At 39.6% G+C, this 19,570-nt stretch overlaps 1 protein-coding gene across 1 annotated transcript in view; it reads left to right on the top strand.

Moving 5' to 3' along the window:
• Positions 1-85: 85 nt before the first annotated feature.
• The window catches only part of cacna1ea (calcium channel, voltage-dependent, R type, alpha 1E subunit a), a 65,158-nt gene continuing 45,673 nt past the window's right edge, over positions 86-19,570 (top strand). Inside the window, exons 1-2 of the mRNA XM_079575218.1 lie at positions 86-152; positions 5,957-6,495. Coding sequence (XP_079431344.1) covers positions 5,990-6,495 — 506 coding nt within the window. The 5' untranslated portion in view covers positions 86-152; positions 5,957-5,989. The remainder of the gene's footprint in view (positions 153-5,956; positions 6,496-19,570) is intronic.

The raw sequence follows: 19,570 nt of genomic DNA, 5'->3' as shown, positions 1-19,570 counted from the left end.
TTATGTTGCTGAATTTTCTCCCTCTCTTCCTATCTCTATCCTGCGCCCCAACCTCTCCGCCTCTGTTCAGTTCTGTACTCAGTGGATAGGCGTGTGTTAGCGGCAACATCTGGGAAAGCCACACGACATGGAAAAGAGTTCTTCATTTTTAGGTGAGTCTGCATGCACGTTTGCCTTCCATATTGGTAATTTCCTTGCAACTCAGAGGTGTTGCTATCTAACAACATCAAAACTGTCACAACTGTCTGGCTTTCCTGCATATTAATAGCCCCATCCTACCTGCAGATTTCACATATTTTAAAATTGTGTAATTAATATAATGGCTGTGCTGCAGAACCTTCATTTATTGTGCTTAATTATGGAGAAAAGTATGAGAAATGGTGTGTGCATTCTGAACAGATTTTGTCTAAGCACATGACTACAAGGATCCCATGGAAGTACACATCCATTACCTTCAACTAATTACCTATTGGCGAACACGAGCCTGATAATGATCCAATTTCAACTCGAGGAAACTCACTTCAATCTCAGATGGTTGGTTACAGGGGGCACCAATCGTCAATAAAAGATTGTAGTGTGTAATCAAACAGTGGTGGTCACTTAATATGAGTGCTTTCATCATTGACAGCATTGGCTTTCATCTAGCCTTCTCTCAACTCTTGTGCTTTCCCTTTTCTCTTTGGGGGAATATTAATGTCTACAGTTTCAAATAGAGAAATGACCTCAGATTGAAGCCTGCAGTGATGTATGTGTAAACACATCTATCAGAATGTGCATCAGTAACTGTTTTCATTTGGAGTGTGACAATAAAGAAAAAAGCGGCACTTTGAATTATTATATTTTATGACAGGCATGCTGTGGGTAAACACAGTATATTATTGAGGCAGTTTTGTCCAATATTTTCCCTAAATCCCAGAGATAAGCCCCAGAATCTGCAAGCTGTAATAATTTTCATTAGTTTGGTGGCCTCATAGATTTGATCAGACTGCAAATTAGCAAAGAAAAGCAGCACAGATTTTTCAAACCTAAATGTGTCATTTTGAATAATGAGTTACTTTATCAGAGACATTTCAAATTTTCCTTGTAACAGCTTTATTTTCAAAATAGGATAATTTGACGCTTAGCAATGTGTACAAGCTGCACTGGCTACCTTTATATCAGTTCTATGCCAAACCTGGCTAATGCTGCAAAACACATCTTTCGATTGGTTTCCTTCTACTAAAAAAGTCAACAGATTTGAACTGAATTCTTTATGAAGTCATTTAGGACATTGGTAACTTACACAGGTTTGTATTTTAGTGCACGGCTTTCACATTGTATTCCTTAAGGTCAATCTTTTCTAACTTTGGACACAACAGGTGTTGTTTAGACACATCAGGCCAAATGTGTGCACACAGTGATTGTTAGCATGTTTGAGAACACGCAGGTAATTTAACCCCTAAATGACCAAGCAGCATGCCACTATGTGCTGGTCCTATTAGCAGCATTCATCATTAATGATCTAACGTTTCTCTGCTGTTATGTAACTGTTTCTCAGAAGGTCAGCCCCAGCTGTGAGACCTCACTTCATTAAAACATGAACATGAATCCAGTTGCTGATGAACAGAATGAAGAGAAAATTGTATTCCTTAAAGGCAAAGTTTAACCAGTATTGGATGGCTGGCAAATGATGACACTAACATTAACTCCTAACCTCTAGCCTTTGTCTTGTATTTATGTAAAAACGTACATGAGAAGAATCGATACACAATTAAAGTTACAGTAAACGAATTGTTATTTGTAAGGCCTGACCGATATAGTATCAGCCAGCCGATATACCGGGCCGATATGAGGTATTTTAAAATACCTCATGTCGGTATGAGTATTGGCTAAAAAAATGCTGATATCTCCGGAACCGAAAGTGATAAAAACTTCCGGGTTTTTTTTGCATTGGAAAGAGCTCAGCCACAACTTCGTAGGCGTCAGGGGAGCGGAGAGACATGGTGGTGAAAATCGGTCACAAGTTTGCACACCTATTTTATGTACTGACTTTTGCGTATAATTTCAAGAGATAGAGACTTACCGTTTTTTCTTTTGGAATCCACTGATATTTGTCTTTTAAACCAGTGTTTTTCAACCACTGTGCCGTGAGTGTACCGTGAGATGTTGTCTGGTGTGCCTTGGGAAATTAGGCAATTTCACCTAGTTGGCTTTTTGAAAACAAATGCTTTATTATCCGCAAATAATGTACCGTTTTCGAGTGTCTATGCTGTCTAGTGATCGGCAGAGTAACCATATAATACTCTTCCATATCAAGTAGTTAATTTCTTTGAGACAAGAGAATTAGTGATGCATTGAGGCATTGTGGCTAGCGAGACTATATAGTGTTCCTATTCAAGACACTTTGATGAGAACGACTGAATATAGGCTACAGAGTTACATTTTTTAAACATTTTCTGCTGGTGGTGTGCCACGTGATTTTTTCAATGAAAAACATATGCTTTGGCTCAAAAAGGTTGAAAAACACTGTTTTAAACAAGCTCCCTCTGAAGAACCTGCTAAACTAAAAACATCAGCGGTGCATATCGACATTAGAAAAAAACATCATCGACCAACCTCTATAAGAAATATTTCTATATATTTCAATGATTGAAACCTTTACTATAACAATACATGTTTAACTATAGGCTATTTGAGAGATAAAAATACTTGATTAAAATATCGGCCTATATAGCGACTACTGGCCATGCCAACCCCCTTCATATCGGTATCGGACCTCTATAGACCCACTGAATTAAAAACTTTTTTATACTGTCTGGTAACTTTCTTCAAAATATAGTTTTTCTATCTAAAGCCATGATGTCTGTGTGAATGTTCATTAGGTTTACGCATTTTGCAGAGACTGTAAAATGTTCCATGTATTAGTTATATTTATCCATACATTTTCTCTGGAGACCTTTACATTTTATTTTATACATTTTGTCTTGACTCTTTTACATCGCCAGCTTCTGCTGGCTCTCAGCAAATGCAACAGCGCGATAGAGAGCTGTAAATTAAATATGCAGATGTTGGCTCTGCCTCATGCACTCACTGTATGAAGTCATAGCAGCAGGAACAGTGTGTCAGTAAAATGAAAATGAGACCAATTGTGTTTGAGAGCCAGAGCCATATACTGTATATGGCTTTGTCAGTTTATTAATGCTGCTGAATATAGATGTTTTAATACCTATTTTTCAAACACAATAACTTCTTGTTGATCACAAGTAGTGTTTTCAATGACTATTAATCATAAGTTGACTAGTTCATTGCTGCAGCAGAATCAAATGGCACAGTCACTGTGATTATTTCATTTAATGGTTGGTTTTCACTTTGCATACAGCTAGAAATAAGTGAAATAAAGAGTTTATCTTAGTATATAGTTCTAAAAGTGGCATTGGTATTACGCAGGTTCCTGAATCTTATTTCACATAACATAATTTATGGATATCTATGGTTTTATTTCTTTGCATGGGTGGATTACTTTGATTGTTGCCAATGTCTAGTAAAAATATCATTGTTACATTAGCATGTCATTAGCATATTTAGAAATATATTTACTGTGAAAACACTCATGTATTTTGCCTTTTAGTCATAAAAATCTCAAAAGCACAAGGAAAATAATTGTTTGAGATTATTTTTTTCCAAAATAATAATGATTGCAAACTCCCTAGTTAATGTCTCTACTCTGGCTGGATGTGGAGGATGAGGAGGGCTGAGTGAAACTTGAGGTGTGATGAGACAGCTGAGTGGGCTTCAGGGCAGCAGGTGTGACAAGGTTGCTCGGCTGTCCAGACCTTTTCTTCTTCTCTCATTATTGACCTCACACACGCACCTGGCTGTCTTACACAGATGTCACAACAATTTAGAAGTTGTAACACGTGCATCTGTTGCATGAGGAAAAATCTGGATTGCGTTTTCCTTTGGTGTCGGTTATTGTTTTATAGATATTATTACATATACTATACAGTTGTTATATTATGTTTATTATGATCCCCATTAGCATCAAGAAAATGCTGCTTTGGCCACTCTTCCTGAGGTCAATTCGCATCACTCACATTCATCCTGATTCCACGGTGCATAATTGTCATTCACTTCACTCACTTTGTGGTGTGGGAATGGTGATGGTTAAAGGCTTTTATGGCACAGACTGGTTTCTGTTAGTCTACCCCAGGACAGCAACATACGCACCTTACCACCGAGTGTGTGGAGTGTGATTGATCTCTTTTAGGGATCTTTGTCTGTGAAAGGCTCTACATATAAATTCCCCTTCCTTTTTGTACAGAATTTAGAACATCACTGCCTTCATAGGTTGCAGTAAATTTGTTGTGAAGCCAAAAGGAAAGTGCACATAGCGAGCTTCAGTATTGATGGTTCGATGCTTAGTGTTGCAGAATAATTAGGTTCTATTTCCTTTTTGCTTTTGCCGCCTTTTGGGCACCGTACCAATTCAATTATAACAGGCCAATATATTACAAGGAAATTATTACTTTTATTTGAAAAAGGTTTTACTTTCCCTTTCACAACAAATCTTCCCAAAAAAAAAGCATTTTTTTTTAAAGATCTGATTTTTAGAGATCTGTCCTTTCAGCTTGTTGTCTGATTCTGTGGACTCATTTAAAAAGCAGCTGAAAACACATGTAAGACGAGCCTTGAGAGGTTTTTTTTTCTTTCTTTTAGCTTTAGTCTTGTGTGTTAATAGTGAAAATTGTACAGTTTCTCCATTTGTAGATTTTTTTTTAATCATTTTCTGTATTAAATAAGCTTATTCTTCCCCACAAACACAATATTCCCAACCATATCTGAACCATGCTGACATGTAAGGCATTCATAAGGAGAGATGCTGTAAGTCCCCTGAGGAGAAAATATAGATGTAATTTTATTTAACCCCTTTGACCTGTTGCTATGAATGTGCTTCTTTCGATTGACTATTGATTTTAATCGTGACTTCACACTTCATTACTTGTGCTGTCCTGCTCTTCTCCAGCACAGTTCAATACGATGTCCACTATAGGCTATGGTTTCATTGTGAATTTGTGCTTAGAAGCTGCCTGTTAACACTTATACTGTCGCTGCCTGCCACCAAATGCCTCACTCACTTTATTAGCTTTAATGAACTCATTCGTTTGGGCTGCAGGAAGACGGATGCTTTATTAGCTATATGGACTGTTATTCATTTGCTTCATTACTTTTTCCTCCACAGTCTCTCCCTTATGTAATTCCCTCTTTCAAGCCCCGAAGACAGTATTTATGATAGGATTTGAATATGGTGTGTGAAATTTGGTCTTTAAGCTTTTGTGTGTGCAAAAACTGAAAGTGTAATTTTTTCTAAACCCTCAGCTGAAGACAGGTTATGTGTGGTCATTAGAGCAACCTAGTTAACAGTTCTCAGCCTGTTAATATCGTCACATAGATTAGAATGCTCAAGATCTGCTATGCTGTCATTCTACTGAACTGCAAAGCATGCTGCACACACGGGGATCTATAAACCTTCAATCATGTAGTAACCCAAAAGCTAAAGGTTGTGTAATACAGCACCAGTTTCAGCAATTAATGCTCTTCAAAGCCGTTTCCTTTTACAATCATGTGTGTGTGGAGTTTTTTATTTGTGGTGATGGTAAGCACAAAAATATGCAGCTAAAATGTGGCAATAAATTCAGCTATCTACTTTACACAATAATCCAAGTAAAAACAGTTCATTTCTTTATTGTGTTACATATACATTAATCAGATAGTCAAGATTGCATGGCATACAACATGCATATAGACGCATCCTACAAACCTTTGTGCGTTTTTAGTCTACGCTGTAAAACTGTTAATAAAGGCAACAATAGCATAGAAATATAATACAGATAATGATGAGCTAGTGCTACGTATTTATTGTCTCTGAACTACAGTCAAGCTTTCATGTGTCACAATATTTCTCCTCTTTCTCCTTTAGCACTATGCTGAGATCCTCCACGGCCTTCAGACGATGCTGGAATTGGGCTCCTGTTCTGTCAGCTCTCAGTCTCTGACAGGGGACCACAATGCGCTGGGGCTGCCCGGAGCACCGATGGGCCCAGAGTGTCCCCAGGGCAGTCTGGATGTGGCCGTTTGGGCGATGCGTGGCAGCAGCACCCCCCGACACCACCTCCTCCACCCCCCTACGCTGGACTCTGAGAGCTGGCAGAAGCACCGGCCGTCCTCTCACCTCCTGGAGCCCCACAGCCTCTCCACCAGCTACAACACCACCTACCTCACGCACATGGCGGGACAGGCGCCCCACGTCATTCACCCCAATCGACTCGGGCTGGCCCTGGACGTGACCCCCGCCTTCGATGCTATTGGAGGGATGTCAGGGGGAGAGAGCGATCTGGCGGTCAGTCCCAACGTGATGAAGAGGAGAAGGGGCGGCCTCATCGAGCAGCGGGACATAGTCAAGGCCCACCAGGCTCATAAGATTCACAGCACACCACAGGCCCGGCGCAAGGAGTGGGAGTGAGTAATCTTGTCATAATACATGTTTTATTAATTCATAAATGTAGTAGTAATAGAAGTGGCACCGGCCCAGTAGTCGTCCACATAAACTTGTAAACATAACCTTACGTCCAGTTCAATGTGTTGTGTGAAGTATAATTCACTGGCTATGTGGCACCACCAGCTTCTTTCTTTCTTTTTTTTTTCATTTATAGCTTTTGGTTGGAAACCCTCAGGATATAACAAGTACTGAGTGTAATGGATATTACATTGTGCACTGACCAGGCTTGCATTTTCCAACCCAATCAATGCTCGACTTCTGAAACTGCGCTGAACGTTAAAAGCACATAACTAACTACTTAATTGGGCAAATTTGCAAATGAACTTATGACGATGGAAATAGAATAAAGGGGTCCACGTGCGTTGCTGGCTGTGTTCCCTGCGGCGATGTGGAATTGCTAGCAGCGTCCCTCCCTCTGTTTCACTGTTGCGGCTGTGGCTTCACCTCACGCGTCACGACCCCCCCCCCCTTGTGCCCTCCAACCCCTCCTATCTCCCACTCCACAGGTGCAAAATGCCACCGTAGACCTATATTTGTCAATGAGGAGAAATAGACAATGAAATTATAGTAGCGAGGGCTGCGATGATTGAAGTAACCAAACGATTTACCGCATTTTATATGGTAAGTAAGTTTGAGAGTGCCCTGACCATGTGAATTAGGGCAGACAGAATAAATGTTTGCCTCGCGGCCACAGGTCTGCTGACAGGAGGATGGAAATCAGATGTTGCACCTGAGCCAAAGTTTGCACCTGCTCCTGTTTTTCAAAGGAAATGAGCCCGGTTTTAGCATAAGCAGGTGGCTGCAGGTTGGAGCACAATTAGGAAGCGTCTTCCTTCTTCTTTGTGAGACAGATTTTTGTTGTTGTATTGAAATATATGTTGAAGCATTATCTGAACTGGTGCAACATGTAACCCACAACCAGAATCTATAATGAGGTGCCAGCTTAGATGTGTCCCAGGAAGGCACACAGTGTGAGGATGGCTCACATTTAAAAGTACAATTCTGTAGATTTAAGGAGTCGTTGGTAAAATCATTGGTGAGGTAATTTTCCCATTGGCAAATCTATTTGACTACTTTTATAACTAATGTTCATTGAGATACTGCACCTTTGCCTCAAGAACTTCATGATTTTATTAGTGTGTGTCTTCTTTGAATGGGGCATTAGTTTTTACTGCTCAGGATAAAAGGGGGTGAAAAACAGAAAGACCTGAGTCTCAAATCCACGACACTGAGGACAGAACAGTGTGCACAGACACTGGTGCAGCGGTTAGTTGAGTTTGCTTATTCTCCCTGTGTCTGCGTAGGTTTCCTCCTGGTACTCTGGTTTCCCCCACCACTAACAGCATGTACAACAGGCCAGGATTAATGAGAGTGTGTTTGTGACAGCAAGTGGGGGACAACGGATGCAAATTAGCCTAATGCTACAATCCAGCGTGGTATGTTCATTGCATGTTCATTAACATGCACTGTCCCGACCACATAAACAACTAAATAAATAAATGTGCGACAGCCTTTAACCACTACTTACTAAGAAATGTCTAATGATTATTTGTGAGTGCAGCTCTTTCCTTATTTGTGTCTGTTTTAGAGGATGAATGATGGCACTGTTGGAAAATGCATCTTCTCGGCAATGCTTGTAGAAATAACTGTTCTCTGATGGCCATAATTACGCTCATTACACAAAAACATGTTAATGAGTTGGAAGAGGGTCTGCTGTTGGCCCCATATTTGAGAGGCAAAGCATTTGTCCAATTTGACACTGGTGTGACTGTCAGAGGGATTAAGAAGTTGGTTTTCAGCTAATCTAGATGTAAAAAATCCCTCCTGACAGTCCTCCAAGGCATGTTTCAGAAGTAAGATTAAAAGTATAAGTAACCTCATCAAAGTAGTAGCAATTGTTGCAGATGCCAAAATCTTGGGTCGCAGGTGATTTTTTTATAATTTGAAGTAATGGCAGGATGGTCAAATATCATTAGACTGGGAATAGGAGCTTATGTGCAATTTAGAGCTAGAAGTCAAAACATTTTAATGACAGAACCATTATTTAGACTAGCACAGAATGCGTGCTGTTTCTAGCTGTCAACACCTGTGAGGAATGGAGAGTTAGTCAAATCACAGGAGAGATGTGAGCATGATGTGCTGTACCGAAAACAAATTCCACCAACTCTGATGTGTGGCCATTAATAAAGGATTCTGATTCTGATTCTTTGTTGCTTCTAACAGACACAGCTTGCAATGGCGTCATGTGTTACATTATTAACCTTTCAAGTAAGCATTTGTTGATTTAACAAACTTTGGAACTGGCCATAGTGCAGCCGCAGAGGAGGTCTCGCATTTGAGTCTGAGAATTTGGGAGGCTTTCAATACTTTTGTGGGTTTGCTTTGGCTGCTTTAATTTCCCTTTAATTTGCACATTTTTTCTCTCGCAGAATTCTCTCAATTACATATCAGATTTTGTACTGAAATATCCGGTCATTTCAGATGGTCGGTGAAACACACCCACAAATATTTTATTCTCCAGTTTGCACTCACTATTTAGTACCTGTCTTTATACATTACATATACGTTACACATGCCTTCAAACGGGTGTCAGCAAAGCACTATCAAACTGGGGTCAGAATAACTCCAAATCTGTTCACTCTGCACTGACACTGCAAGTATTTCCCTGACCAAACACATGATCTCTTGCCAATCTTACTGACAGGTTTGGAAACATGCACATATATAAACAGAGATGCTGTAGGAGATTGTCAGATCTTTGACTGGTGTAATCCTTCAGCATCGACACCGGCTCAGGAAACACACTGTCAGTAATTGCAGATGACACATTAAGGCAGATAGCTTTTCTGCGCGTGTACATTGTGTAGTGTTTGTCTGGGGAGGCTGTTCTCAGCAGGACAGTGGTGTGGGACCGAGCGGATAATGTTTATTTCTTCTGATCACGACCTGAAAACAGAAGCTGTGCCTCTGGCCAGCCATAAAACATCTGCCCTAGTCTTTACTCTCAGCAGCAGTCGCCAAATTACCCGTTTTCTTTCGGGTCAGTGTGTTTTGATTCTTAAAGTCTGTACAACGCTGATAATCCGTGTCATTATGACCCAGAGGATGCTTCACTGCAGCTTCATGCTCATGTTTATCACTCTGGTTTGCTGTTCAGTGCAATTACCAATGACAGGGAAAGGCAATTCAATCAAAAACCTAAACCGAAAGCACTTTTTTCTGTATTATTGCAACATTTATTACCTGGAATGGTGTTAAACATGTTTACAGTTTGAATAGACAGCGAGACATTGGGAGAGCTGTGGAGCTTTTTTGTTGGAACAGTTGAGGTGGAAATATAAAGCAATAGTTTGATCTGTGTCTGGTTTTGCTCCATCACTGCACTGGTTTGTATTAAGAATTAACTTGTGAGAAAAGAACGTTAGTTTAAGTGCAGCATTATACATTTCTACTGATGAAGTGCTCTTTTGTCATTATTGTACAACGAGCCCGTAGATCAGATGGTGGCTTAGTCCTGAGATGGGATCAAACCTTGGACATTTTTGCTTTTTGTTAATGTTTTTGTAATATGTGTGTGCACATGTGTGGGTGTGTATATATGTTGCCCCCTCGAAATGACCAGGGCTATCAGATTTCTTTTGAAAGTCTATTTTGAGCTCATAGATACAGTAGGTCAACATAGGTCCCCTGTGAACAAACAGTAATGTAGAATTAGAATATTTAGGATTACATGTCCCACAGGTGTACAAAGGCTTAGGCCAACTACTGCACCACAGCTTCTACTCTGAGAGGCCTAGCTTATAAAACAGGCAAAGATATGAATAAATACTGTTATTTACTGTGAACCATTACCAAACACGAATGAAAGTGCTTAAGTACTGTGCAAAATTAATGTGCAGAAAATGGGTTGGCAACATATACAGTATATTATTGTTGCAGCTGAGTTTGTTTGTCTTTGAATTTAGTGTCAATTACTGCGGCATGCACTTTGCATATTTGCATGACGTATCAATATTTTCCTCCAGCAAAGAGCCACCGCATGAGGCCTGACCCTTTTCTAATTACACCAGTGCACAGCAGAGGCTCTCCCCCAATCTTACTGCTTCTTCTTCATTATTGTCTCACTGTCAGAGTCAGACAGACACCCAGCGCAGTGTAAATGTCAGGGCTGTTTGTCATAAGTAAATTATTAATGATAACATGCTGGAAAGCCATTTTCTTCTGTGTCTGTCTAACAATATGCAGCATGGAGGGGAAGCCTGAGTGAATTAGAGATTAACTGTTTGCACACTGCGACAATTTTATTTATTCAAAGCTGTTAGGAAGCGTCACATTTTGTAAATACGTATTAACTGCTGCGTTCATTCAGTCCAAACCCACTCGGTCCTTGTTTGTACTTAAATAGCTCGCTGTTTCAATGAGACACTAATGGTGACCGTCACGGTAGGCAGAGTGAGATCATGGATTACTTGGATGGGAGCTGTCGCAAGACTGTTGTGTCAGACCTCGGCTAATGATGCTGTTTGATACATATTTAAGTCGCCTGTGTAAATAAGAATCCTATCAGCTGCTGGAGATTGGATAGTAGGATGATACAGTCGTTGTGAAATCATGTTTGTTTCATTGTTTTTCATTTCTCATTATCCTCTCATACTAGCATCCTTAATGGAACAGGCCATTGTTTTTCCAGACTGAGATATGTTCTTACCTGAGCAGACAAGCTGATGCATAGCTGTCTGGTCTTTGTGCGTGCGCTCAGTCATGCAAAACAAAAGAAAAAAACATGTTAGCATTTAGCCTCTCCTCCGCTCCTCTATGGGGCCAAACGGGGTGAAGTTAGAAGCGACCAAGATCTTCCATATTTTCCCTATTTAAATATGGTAATAAAGTGAACATATTACTACACAGATGTCAAAGTGCTCCTAAGGTGTTATTACGCCTTTCAATGTACTTCCCCATTTTATCCACTTAGAAAATCGACACGTTTAATTTTGTGTAACTAGACTTGGATCGTGTAAATGCTCGCGTAACCGTATTTAAATAGGGAAAGCGTGGAAGAGCTTGGTCGCTTCTATCTTCACCCCTGTTTGGCCCCATAGAGAGGAGTAGAGGCTAAATGCTAACAACATCTTTGGTCTATTTGCGTGACTGAGGGCATACGTAAAGATAGGTTCGCATCAACTTGTCTAAGCTCAGGTATGAACATATACCAGAATAGAATAACGGTGGCCTGTTCCTTTAAATTTTTATCTTGATGTTTTCATATGGATATTGTTAATATAAAAGTGGTGCCTGTGGATATTACAGCATATTATGTTTGTAGTGTGATCACAGGTACCTTGGTAACTTGGTCGTAGCATGACAACCAAAAAAAGAATGGAAAGGAAAGGTAAGTAGAAATATGTCGGTCTAAATTACCTACAGACTAAAGTCTTGCACGATAAGGCTTTAATAAGTGCTTGATTCATTGTAATAATAATATAACATAAATGCATAGTCATCATAATGCAATATTTTTTATATGATGGACAAAGTGCCCCGAAATTCTTTTTTTTTTCTCCATTATTTTCCTTTATACTACTATAATGAGAATGATGTGACTGCGAACCATTGAAAAGACCACAAAAAAAGCAATTTGTTTTTTGTTGCTTGCATGGCACAAACACATGAGATGGCCCAGTTTCCCTGCGCAGGTGATCGAGATGCCCCTGTTTCCTCTGGTTTCCTCTGGCTTTCTCTGGGTTTGTGGCCTGCTTTACTCTGTCACCACCAGCCTGGGCTCTCTGGGGACATTTGTATGAAATATGTTCTCTGCATCGCCCAGTCTGCCCCACGTGATGGCACCACGCTCTGTTCAAATTTATAAAGGGTCCCACAGTGCAAAGTGTGTCGTAGTCCCAGGCTCTGCAGTAATGTATATCACCATTTACCATGTGCCCAAGACCATTTTCCCATTGAGGTACAAAGTATAGCTTACGTTACCTTACCATTGGTCTATAAATGTGGCAATAACTTATTTACAACTGTTAAATTAGTTTTTGCATGTTTATTGATGATCATTCTATTCTGGATCTCCCTATTGGTGGCCATTGTGTCGGCTTTCATATTGGTAATGTGGAAATACCTTCAGTGTAACAACGCCTGAGGAAGTAAAGCTGCCGTGGCGACAGGTTAGATTTATTCAACACCAATGACTAATTTTTTATCTTACTTTGTTCTGACAAAACGCTTTTAGTAAACCATATTCACATGAAAGTATTCAAAATTTTGAGGTACGCCGTGAGCATTAGTGCTGTAAACATCAGCTGACATCATTCGTTGCTCTGTGATATGACAACCCTCAGAACAGGAAGTGTTTTGTGGCCTGACGACCGGTCGATCCAGTATATGTGCAAACATTTGTGCCTATAATTATATTTACATTGCTGGTGCCGCTGATGCTAGCAATGCATCATGGAAACATTATGTGCCATGGATGTTATAAGAATACTATTTCTGTTTACATGACTTGACTTTACAGGATCTCTCTGTCTAGGCTCCACTGATTGTGGAAAAGTTACTGAGACCTGACCTCTCACATGCAGCTCCACCATGGCACGTGGCACATTTTTCTTTTTTGATTTTCTTTTTGTTTTATTGTGCCTTTTATCCCTCAAAAGATCTTTTACATGATCTTGCTCGGAGTGTAAACTACTAACCAAAACTAACCAAACAGAAAGGCAGGACACCTACAATACAATCTAGAATGTACTCTCATCAGCAGCAGCATGTAGAATCCTTTATTTGACAAATTATAAAGAAGTAAATGAATAGATAATTGATCATCTCAAAATTGTTCATTATTTTAATTAATCATATCTTGAATGCAGTGTCTATAAAATTCACCCACTATTTTAAACTGAATTTCAAAAACGCTGAAAGGATCTAATGTTGCACAGACCTTACATACTCTGCCATGTATTTATTACCATCTGTATATTTGAATATCAAAGGTAATTGTGGTGTCCTGAGTCCTGTTAGCTTATTGGAGCAAATAATAGCCTTGCTTTGTAGTGCAACAGGATTTCTTTGAGACTTGAATGCTTTCATGCGGGGAGCCAACAGCCACAAAAACTGTGTTCTATTTTCTGACATTACCTTTTCGTGTTCTGAAGCCAGCATGCATGCTATAGCTAGAGAATAATGCAGAGAGAAAATGAACCGGAGACAAGAAGGCATAAACAATATTTATCACGTCTGGCCCCCAAAAGCTGAAGGAGAGGCCTGAAATGTTGCTGGTCTGTGACTTATGCAGTTAGGGAATAGGGTTCTTGACAAATAGGCTGAAGATGCTGGGTAAGCAAACAGGAGTCGTCAACTATAGTATACTACAGCACCAAGTTCAATGTCATTATTCTGACCTCTAGTGGATATCATGAGAACTGCATTTAACAGGGTGTTTAACAACATCTCATTTAAAATGTTTAGTGTTGGAAAATAAAATGGTAAACAACAAAACAACCTATGTAAATAGTAATAACAATGACAACTAAAATAAAAAAGTAAAATAGATTCTGTGTGGTATTAGTCAGTATTGCTATTCCTTTAAGTAAAAACCTCTTTATTTTTATATCATTATTTAGAACTGGAATGAAGGGCTGTATCTAAAATTATAATGTTGAATTGCTATAATAGTAAACAGTAAAAAATAGCGCGCAGAATAGTACACGAACATCTGTCAATTACTCTTCAGTGGCAGCTTGTTTCCTCTCGTCATAAAAACATAAATGTACAGGTTTATTATATGCATATCAGCAAATAAATCAATGTGACTCCTCCTTGTGCCAGCCAATGCCATTAAACAAAGAGACTCTGGCTTCGTTTCCAAAATAAAACAGATTAATCATTCTCCTTTTATTTAATATATACCAACATTGTAATTCGATCCAGTCCCAGCCTTTAATCCTCCAAATGAGCGCGGTTTAGCTGCAGCGTGTTCATAATCCACAGATTTACTGCGAGACACTCAAAAAATGCCTTTCTCACCTGAGTAGCTGCAAGTCAAGCCATATCAGTTAAAATGGCAAAATGACTAAGATGCTGCATTTATTACAGAGTCCCAACTGCTGGAAGCCTTAAAGAGCTGTACAGTATTACAGGCAGATGAGTGAGGTTTTGAGGGAATATCCTTTGTGCCTTCATCTATATTTGGTAAAGTTGCCCCGAAATGATTGCCCTGGTGGAGAAGAGAGCTTTTAGAGGCTGAGGGGGCTGATGGTCTGCTGTGGCGATGACAAAAAATATAAATATGCAATGTTTCTGCAATGTAGAATCACTGCACGGTGGCACAGGGGTTAGAGCAGGGGTTGTGAACTCCTTTGGGTTGAGGGCCGATATTCAGCCCCCATGGCGGCTCGCGGGCCCCATATATTGTAAAGGATTGTGGCCCAATAAATACACTTACTGCGCTTTATCAGCTTGTGCCACACGTTTCTAAAAACTGCTGCATAAAGTAATTATTCAGTCACTCCACACTCAATGGCGGTAAGTTGCTAGTGTAGCGACAGCCGGCCTGGGGCAGACTGACCATTTACCACGTGGCTATAACATGCTGTTTATATCCTGATCCCTTGTTATTATATCAGTGCCCTCTGCTGGCCACGTGTGGAATTATTTCCCTTTTTTTAATTTAAGATGCCCCCTAGTGGCTGGAATGAGCATTCTGGTTATTTCTTGAAACATTCATAACTCCGCACAGGAATGGGCTATAGAGAGTTACTTAAATCATCTCGCAGGCCGGTTTGACACATGTGGGTTAGAGCTCATGCTTCACAGTAAGAAGGTCCTGGGTTTGAGCCCCAGCTGGACGGGGGTTGTCTGTGTGGAGTTTGCATGTTCTTTCGTGCCATCATGCACAAGCTTAATATAGAGGGTGCAGTTACACGTATGACCTGAGGTGGCAGTAGTGAGTATAAAATGGCCAACTTGCATCTAGCCCCTTTAACATGCATGAGTCCCATGTGTTTTGCACTGAGAAAAAGTGCTGAAGTCTGTGCCACTGTGTCTGGATTACTAGATTAGGTAGTGATGGTTGTTTTGGTTCTTTAATTGAGAAAGAAATTAAAAGAAAGAAAGAAAGAAAGAAAGAAAGAAAGAAAGAAAGAAAGAAAGAAAGAAAGAAAGAAAGAAAGAAAGAAAGAAAGAAAGAAAGAAATGATTTGAAGTTGGAGCATTTTTCAGACCTTGCAGTAGCCTCCCGCATGTGTTTTATCAGAGAAACAACAAAAGGAAAGTGCCTGCCCATTTTCTTTTCAGTTGCGATAGTTTCACTCAGTGCATTTCAAGTGACTTCTCTGGTCTCACGGGTCCCGCGGCGTCCACCTGCCATCTGCCTCATAACCTCCACTCCTCTGAATTATGAACGTCTGCTGACAGTATTGATCCGTGCCCCTGCCAGTTTGATCACTAACACTCTTTTCATTTGCTCCCATATACTGTATTTACAAACTGATGGATGGTTTAATTTAGAGAGTGTGCGACTGTGGGTGTTCCTTATGCATAGTTTTGTATGCGCTTCGGTGCATTTGCTCATACAGGATTTAGCGTTTATATATTGAGTTTGACACGTTATGGTGCACTTCATCAAAACGAATAGCCCCTTAGCATGATCGCGAGAATGCTGGACAAATTTATGATTTTTTCTGCGTGTGCATTGGTCCCACTGACAATCTGTAAGCACAGTTGTAATCAAATAATGTACTTTGTGACAATCAATAAAGTAAATCTCCTGATGATGAGAGAATACTGTCATCAAGCATGATAGTTTTTACAGATGATGTGATGGACGGCACTTCACATGACTGTCTCCTTTAGGGCTAGGACTCTGTGAAAATGAAAAATCTCAGTGGGGCTTTCCAGGTTAATTAACTTACTGCAGTCCCCTTCTTTGTCACTAGATGGCGGTACTTACATAACTATTGTATTGTGCATAAAACACTTGGCAATTATTCACGTCCTTGTTTAATTGCTACCATTAAAATACATGTCTTAAATGTATCTTAAAATGGTTGCCTTATTCTTTATTGTTTAAATTAGGCAAACAAAGAAACAAGAAAATAGTTTGCATTGAATATTTTTTATGTAATCGTTTTTTTCATACACATGTTTCTAAAAAGCATAAGCTGTTTTATATGAGAACTAACATTTTACAATTTGTCTACTCGCCATAAGAAAGCTGTTTATTCTGTGAGTAAAACTAATTGGCCTCATAGTGATAACTGCAGACTGAATTAAAAACAGTTAGATGCACACCGGGTGCGGTTGCTATGGCAAAACATAAAATCTAAATATTTTCCCTCATATTTATCGATCTCAAGGATAATCCTGAGCTGCTACGCCGCCTCAACCTGTCCAGGCTGTTTTTGGAAGCAAAGGGGAAACCGGAGGTGAAACAGAAAGGCTCTGCCCAGTTGGGGTTTGAACCCAGAACCTTCTTGCTGTGCAGCACTAACCACTCGGCCACCATATTTCTTATGACAAACTAATGACTATGGAATTTAGATTAGGGATCTCCAATGTTCTCTTTCTCCTTTATTACACTGTGAGCTACTTTTATGTAACAAAAATGGCAGAGAGCTTCAACATTTTGCCACAATTAAAGAACATGTCTTGAGTTATACTTTAATATAATCATCTAAATACAGATTGTGTTGAACGTGCTCAGGACAAACATAAGATGCATGTTAAACATCACTCAGCAGGCGTCTGTAGAAAAGTTAAATCTTTTAGCTTTCAAACTACTGGTTTCAGCTTTAAAAAAAAGAGGAAAAACAACAGTATGCTTTTCACAGCAGTTGCATAACATAGACAAGTTTCAATTTTATTCCTCCAAGGTCCAAATCCACCCCCACTGGACCGGCCACAGACCTGTCATTAAAAAGGCCAAAGTCCACACTCGCTGTCTGCGAATGTTTCCGTCATGATTCAATTATCCTATTGGTGCTGCCACACTGCATAGTCTCTGACTTTGTTTCACTCAAGGCTACAGATTCGGTATTCATGTTGCCCAACTGTTGCTCTCCGTACCATCAAAGTTTAGCTCTAAGCACATTAAAGAAAGGTTTAGATGGACATGACTAAAACCATTAGTCTTCTAAACCCAGGGGTGCAGTGATTTATGAAGGTTGTTCCATAAAATCTCAAGTTATGGCGGCAGATTTGTGGGGCTGAGAATAGGGGGGCATATCGGTTCAGTTGCTAGGAAACAAGTTGGAGGAAGACAACAGTGCAAGGCGGATATCTGGGTTGGGCTGGAGAGAGACAGAGAGGAAATCGTGCCGCAAGCTAAATGTGTTTCATCATTTGCTTCGAGGTTAAAGCTTTAGAACAACGGTGATGCTATGTCCAGTTTTTTATCGCCTAGAGATGACTATTGATTCAACTCACTTCTGATTATTTCTGCTCAAACACACCCAATGTAAAGGCCACACAGTCAGTTGGCAGGTTTGGTCCAGCCCAGTCATTGACAAACACGCATGCACGCTGCGATCCTCTCATGTCTGAAGCATTACCATCTCAATAATGCTAAATATAGGCCCCTTCATCTTGCCACATCAATTGCTCTGGCTCTGGCGACTGTCTGTCCACTTGTGTTTCTGTGTCACGCTGAAATCTGGACATGGGCCCATGGCTCACTGACCCAGCACTGCATGTATTTTGGGAGAGCTTTTTTTTTTTTTTTTTTTTTTTTCACAATTATCGTTATTTACTTTTGGGCCCTGAGTAGAACATACAGCAACAACTGAACTTGGGGCATTTCCAAGCCCAAATAAATACACAAACTTGATTTCACATTTCCTGTCTATTTGCACTCCCTGAATTGATGCATCAAGTAAATTCTCCTTTGTGAGGTCAATAAAGTCTTATCTTATATTACAGGGATTTGTCAGACGTTAGATGATGTTAAAATTATTCTCTTCAAAATCAATGCATTTCCAATGACTTGAATGAATGAAAACATTTGTTTAAACATGGGAGCTACACAATGTTAATCTTTAAGTCTATTATATCAATGAGAGCAAAAGTAAAACAGAAAGCGTGTTTTTCTTAACCAAGCTTTCATATGAGCTTAATTTGCTATCGGTGAACTTCAAGAGTTTATTATTAAGTTGTACTTCTTCCCACTCCTTTTCGAGTTTCTATATGTTCATGTGGCATATTATTTGTGGTACATAAATTGATGTATATTCATTTGTAGCAAATGTTGTTAATAACTGTACAAACTGTATACACTGTATGCGTAATAATAATACTATAATGTACTTGAAACATTAACATGAGATAAATGAATGTGTCTGCCCTGACTGACTTGGCTAAATGTTGGCCTAATTGCAACTTAAGTGGAATATTAGTGTGAATGTAGATTTGGAGAGTGGATCGCACTTTCAATAATCACTCATTTTGAACTCAATTGCCTGATTTATTCAAACTACTCAAAGGTCAAAATAAGAACATTTGATTTTGCATATAAATGTAAAAACATGGTGTTTTCACAGATATTGCTATGGATGGATGGATGTTTGTAAAGCTGCTGTGCCCTCACTTAAAAACCTTCACTGCTCTGTGGTCCCACATGGTTCATAAATGTTGTGAAAACTCATCCTTTTCTACAACATTTATGAAAAATGATGACTCTACATGAATATGGAAAATATTACACTATTATTAAGACATGAGTGATGATTTGTTTGTGTGTATGTCTCTGTGTCAGCCCTGTAGTATTTCCTCCCAAAAGCACAAAGAGGAGCTCTCACTGCCTACAACTCTTGAAGTTTTTTTTGACAAAATGAAGGATTCTGACTCTGATTCAGAATGCGATATTTGCATGTTTGAAGTCAGAACTACTTTAAGCAAACAGAAATATATACTTATTTATAATGAACTAAAGCCACTTCCTGGTTTGATCAGATCCTTCATATGTGAAGCCCCTCCCACAGCTGTCAACATACCTGACAGGCACTGATGAAAATGTGTTGACATGCTTTACTCGCGCAAACA

This window comes from Gobius niger (assembly GCF_951799975.1).
Source record: "Gobius niger genome assembly, chromosome: 17".
NCBI lineage: Eukaryota > Metazoa > Chordata > Actinopteri > Gobiiformes > Gobiidae > Gobius > Gobius niger.
The sequence above is the reverse complement of the archived record's forward strand: the minus strand, read 5'-3'. Positions and strand labels throughout refer to the sequence as shown.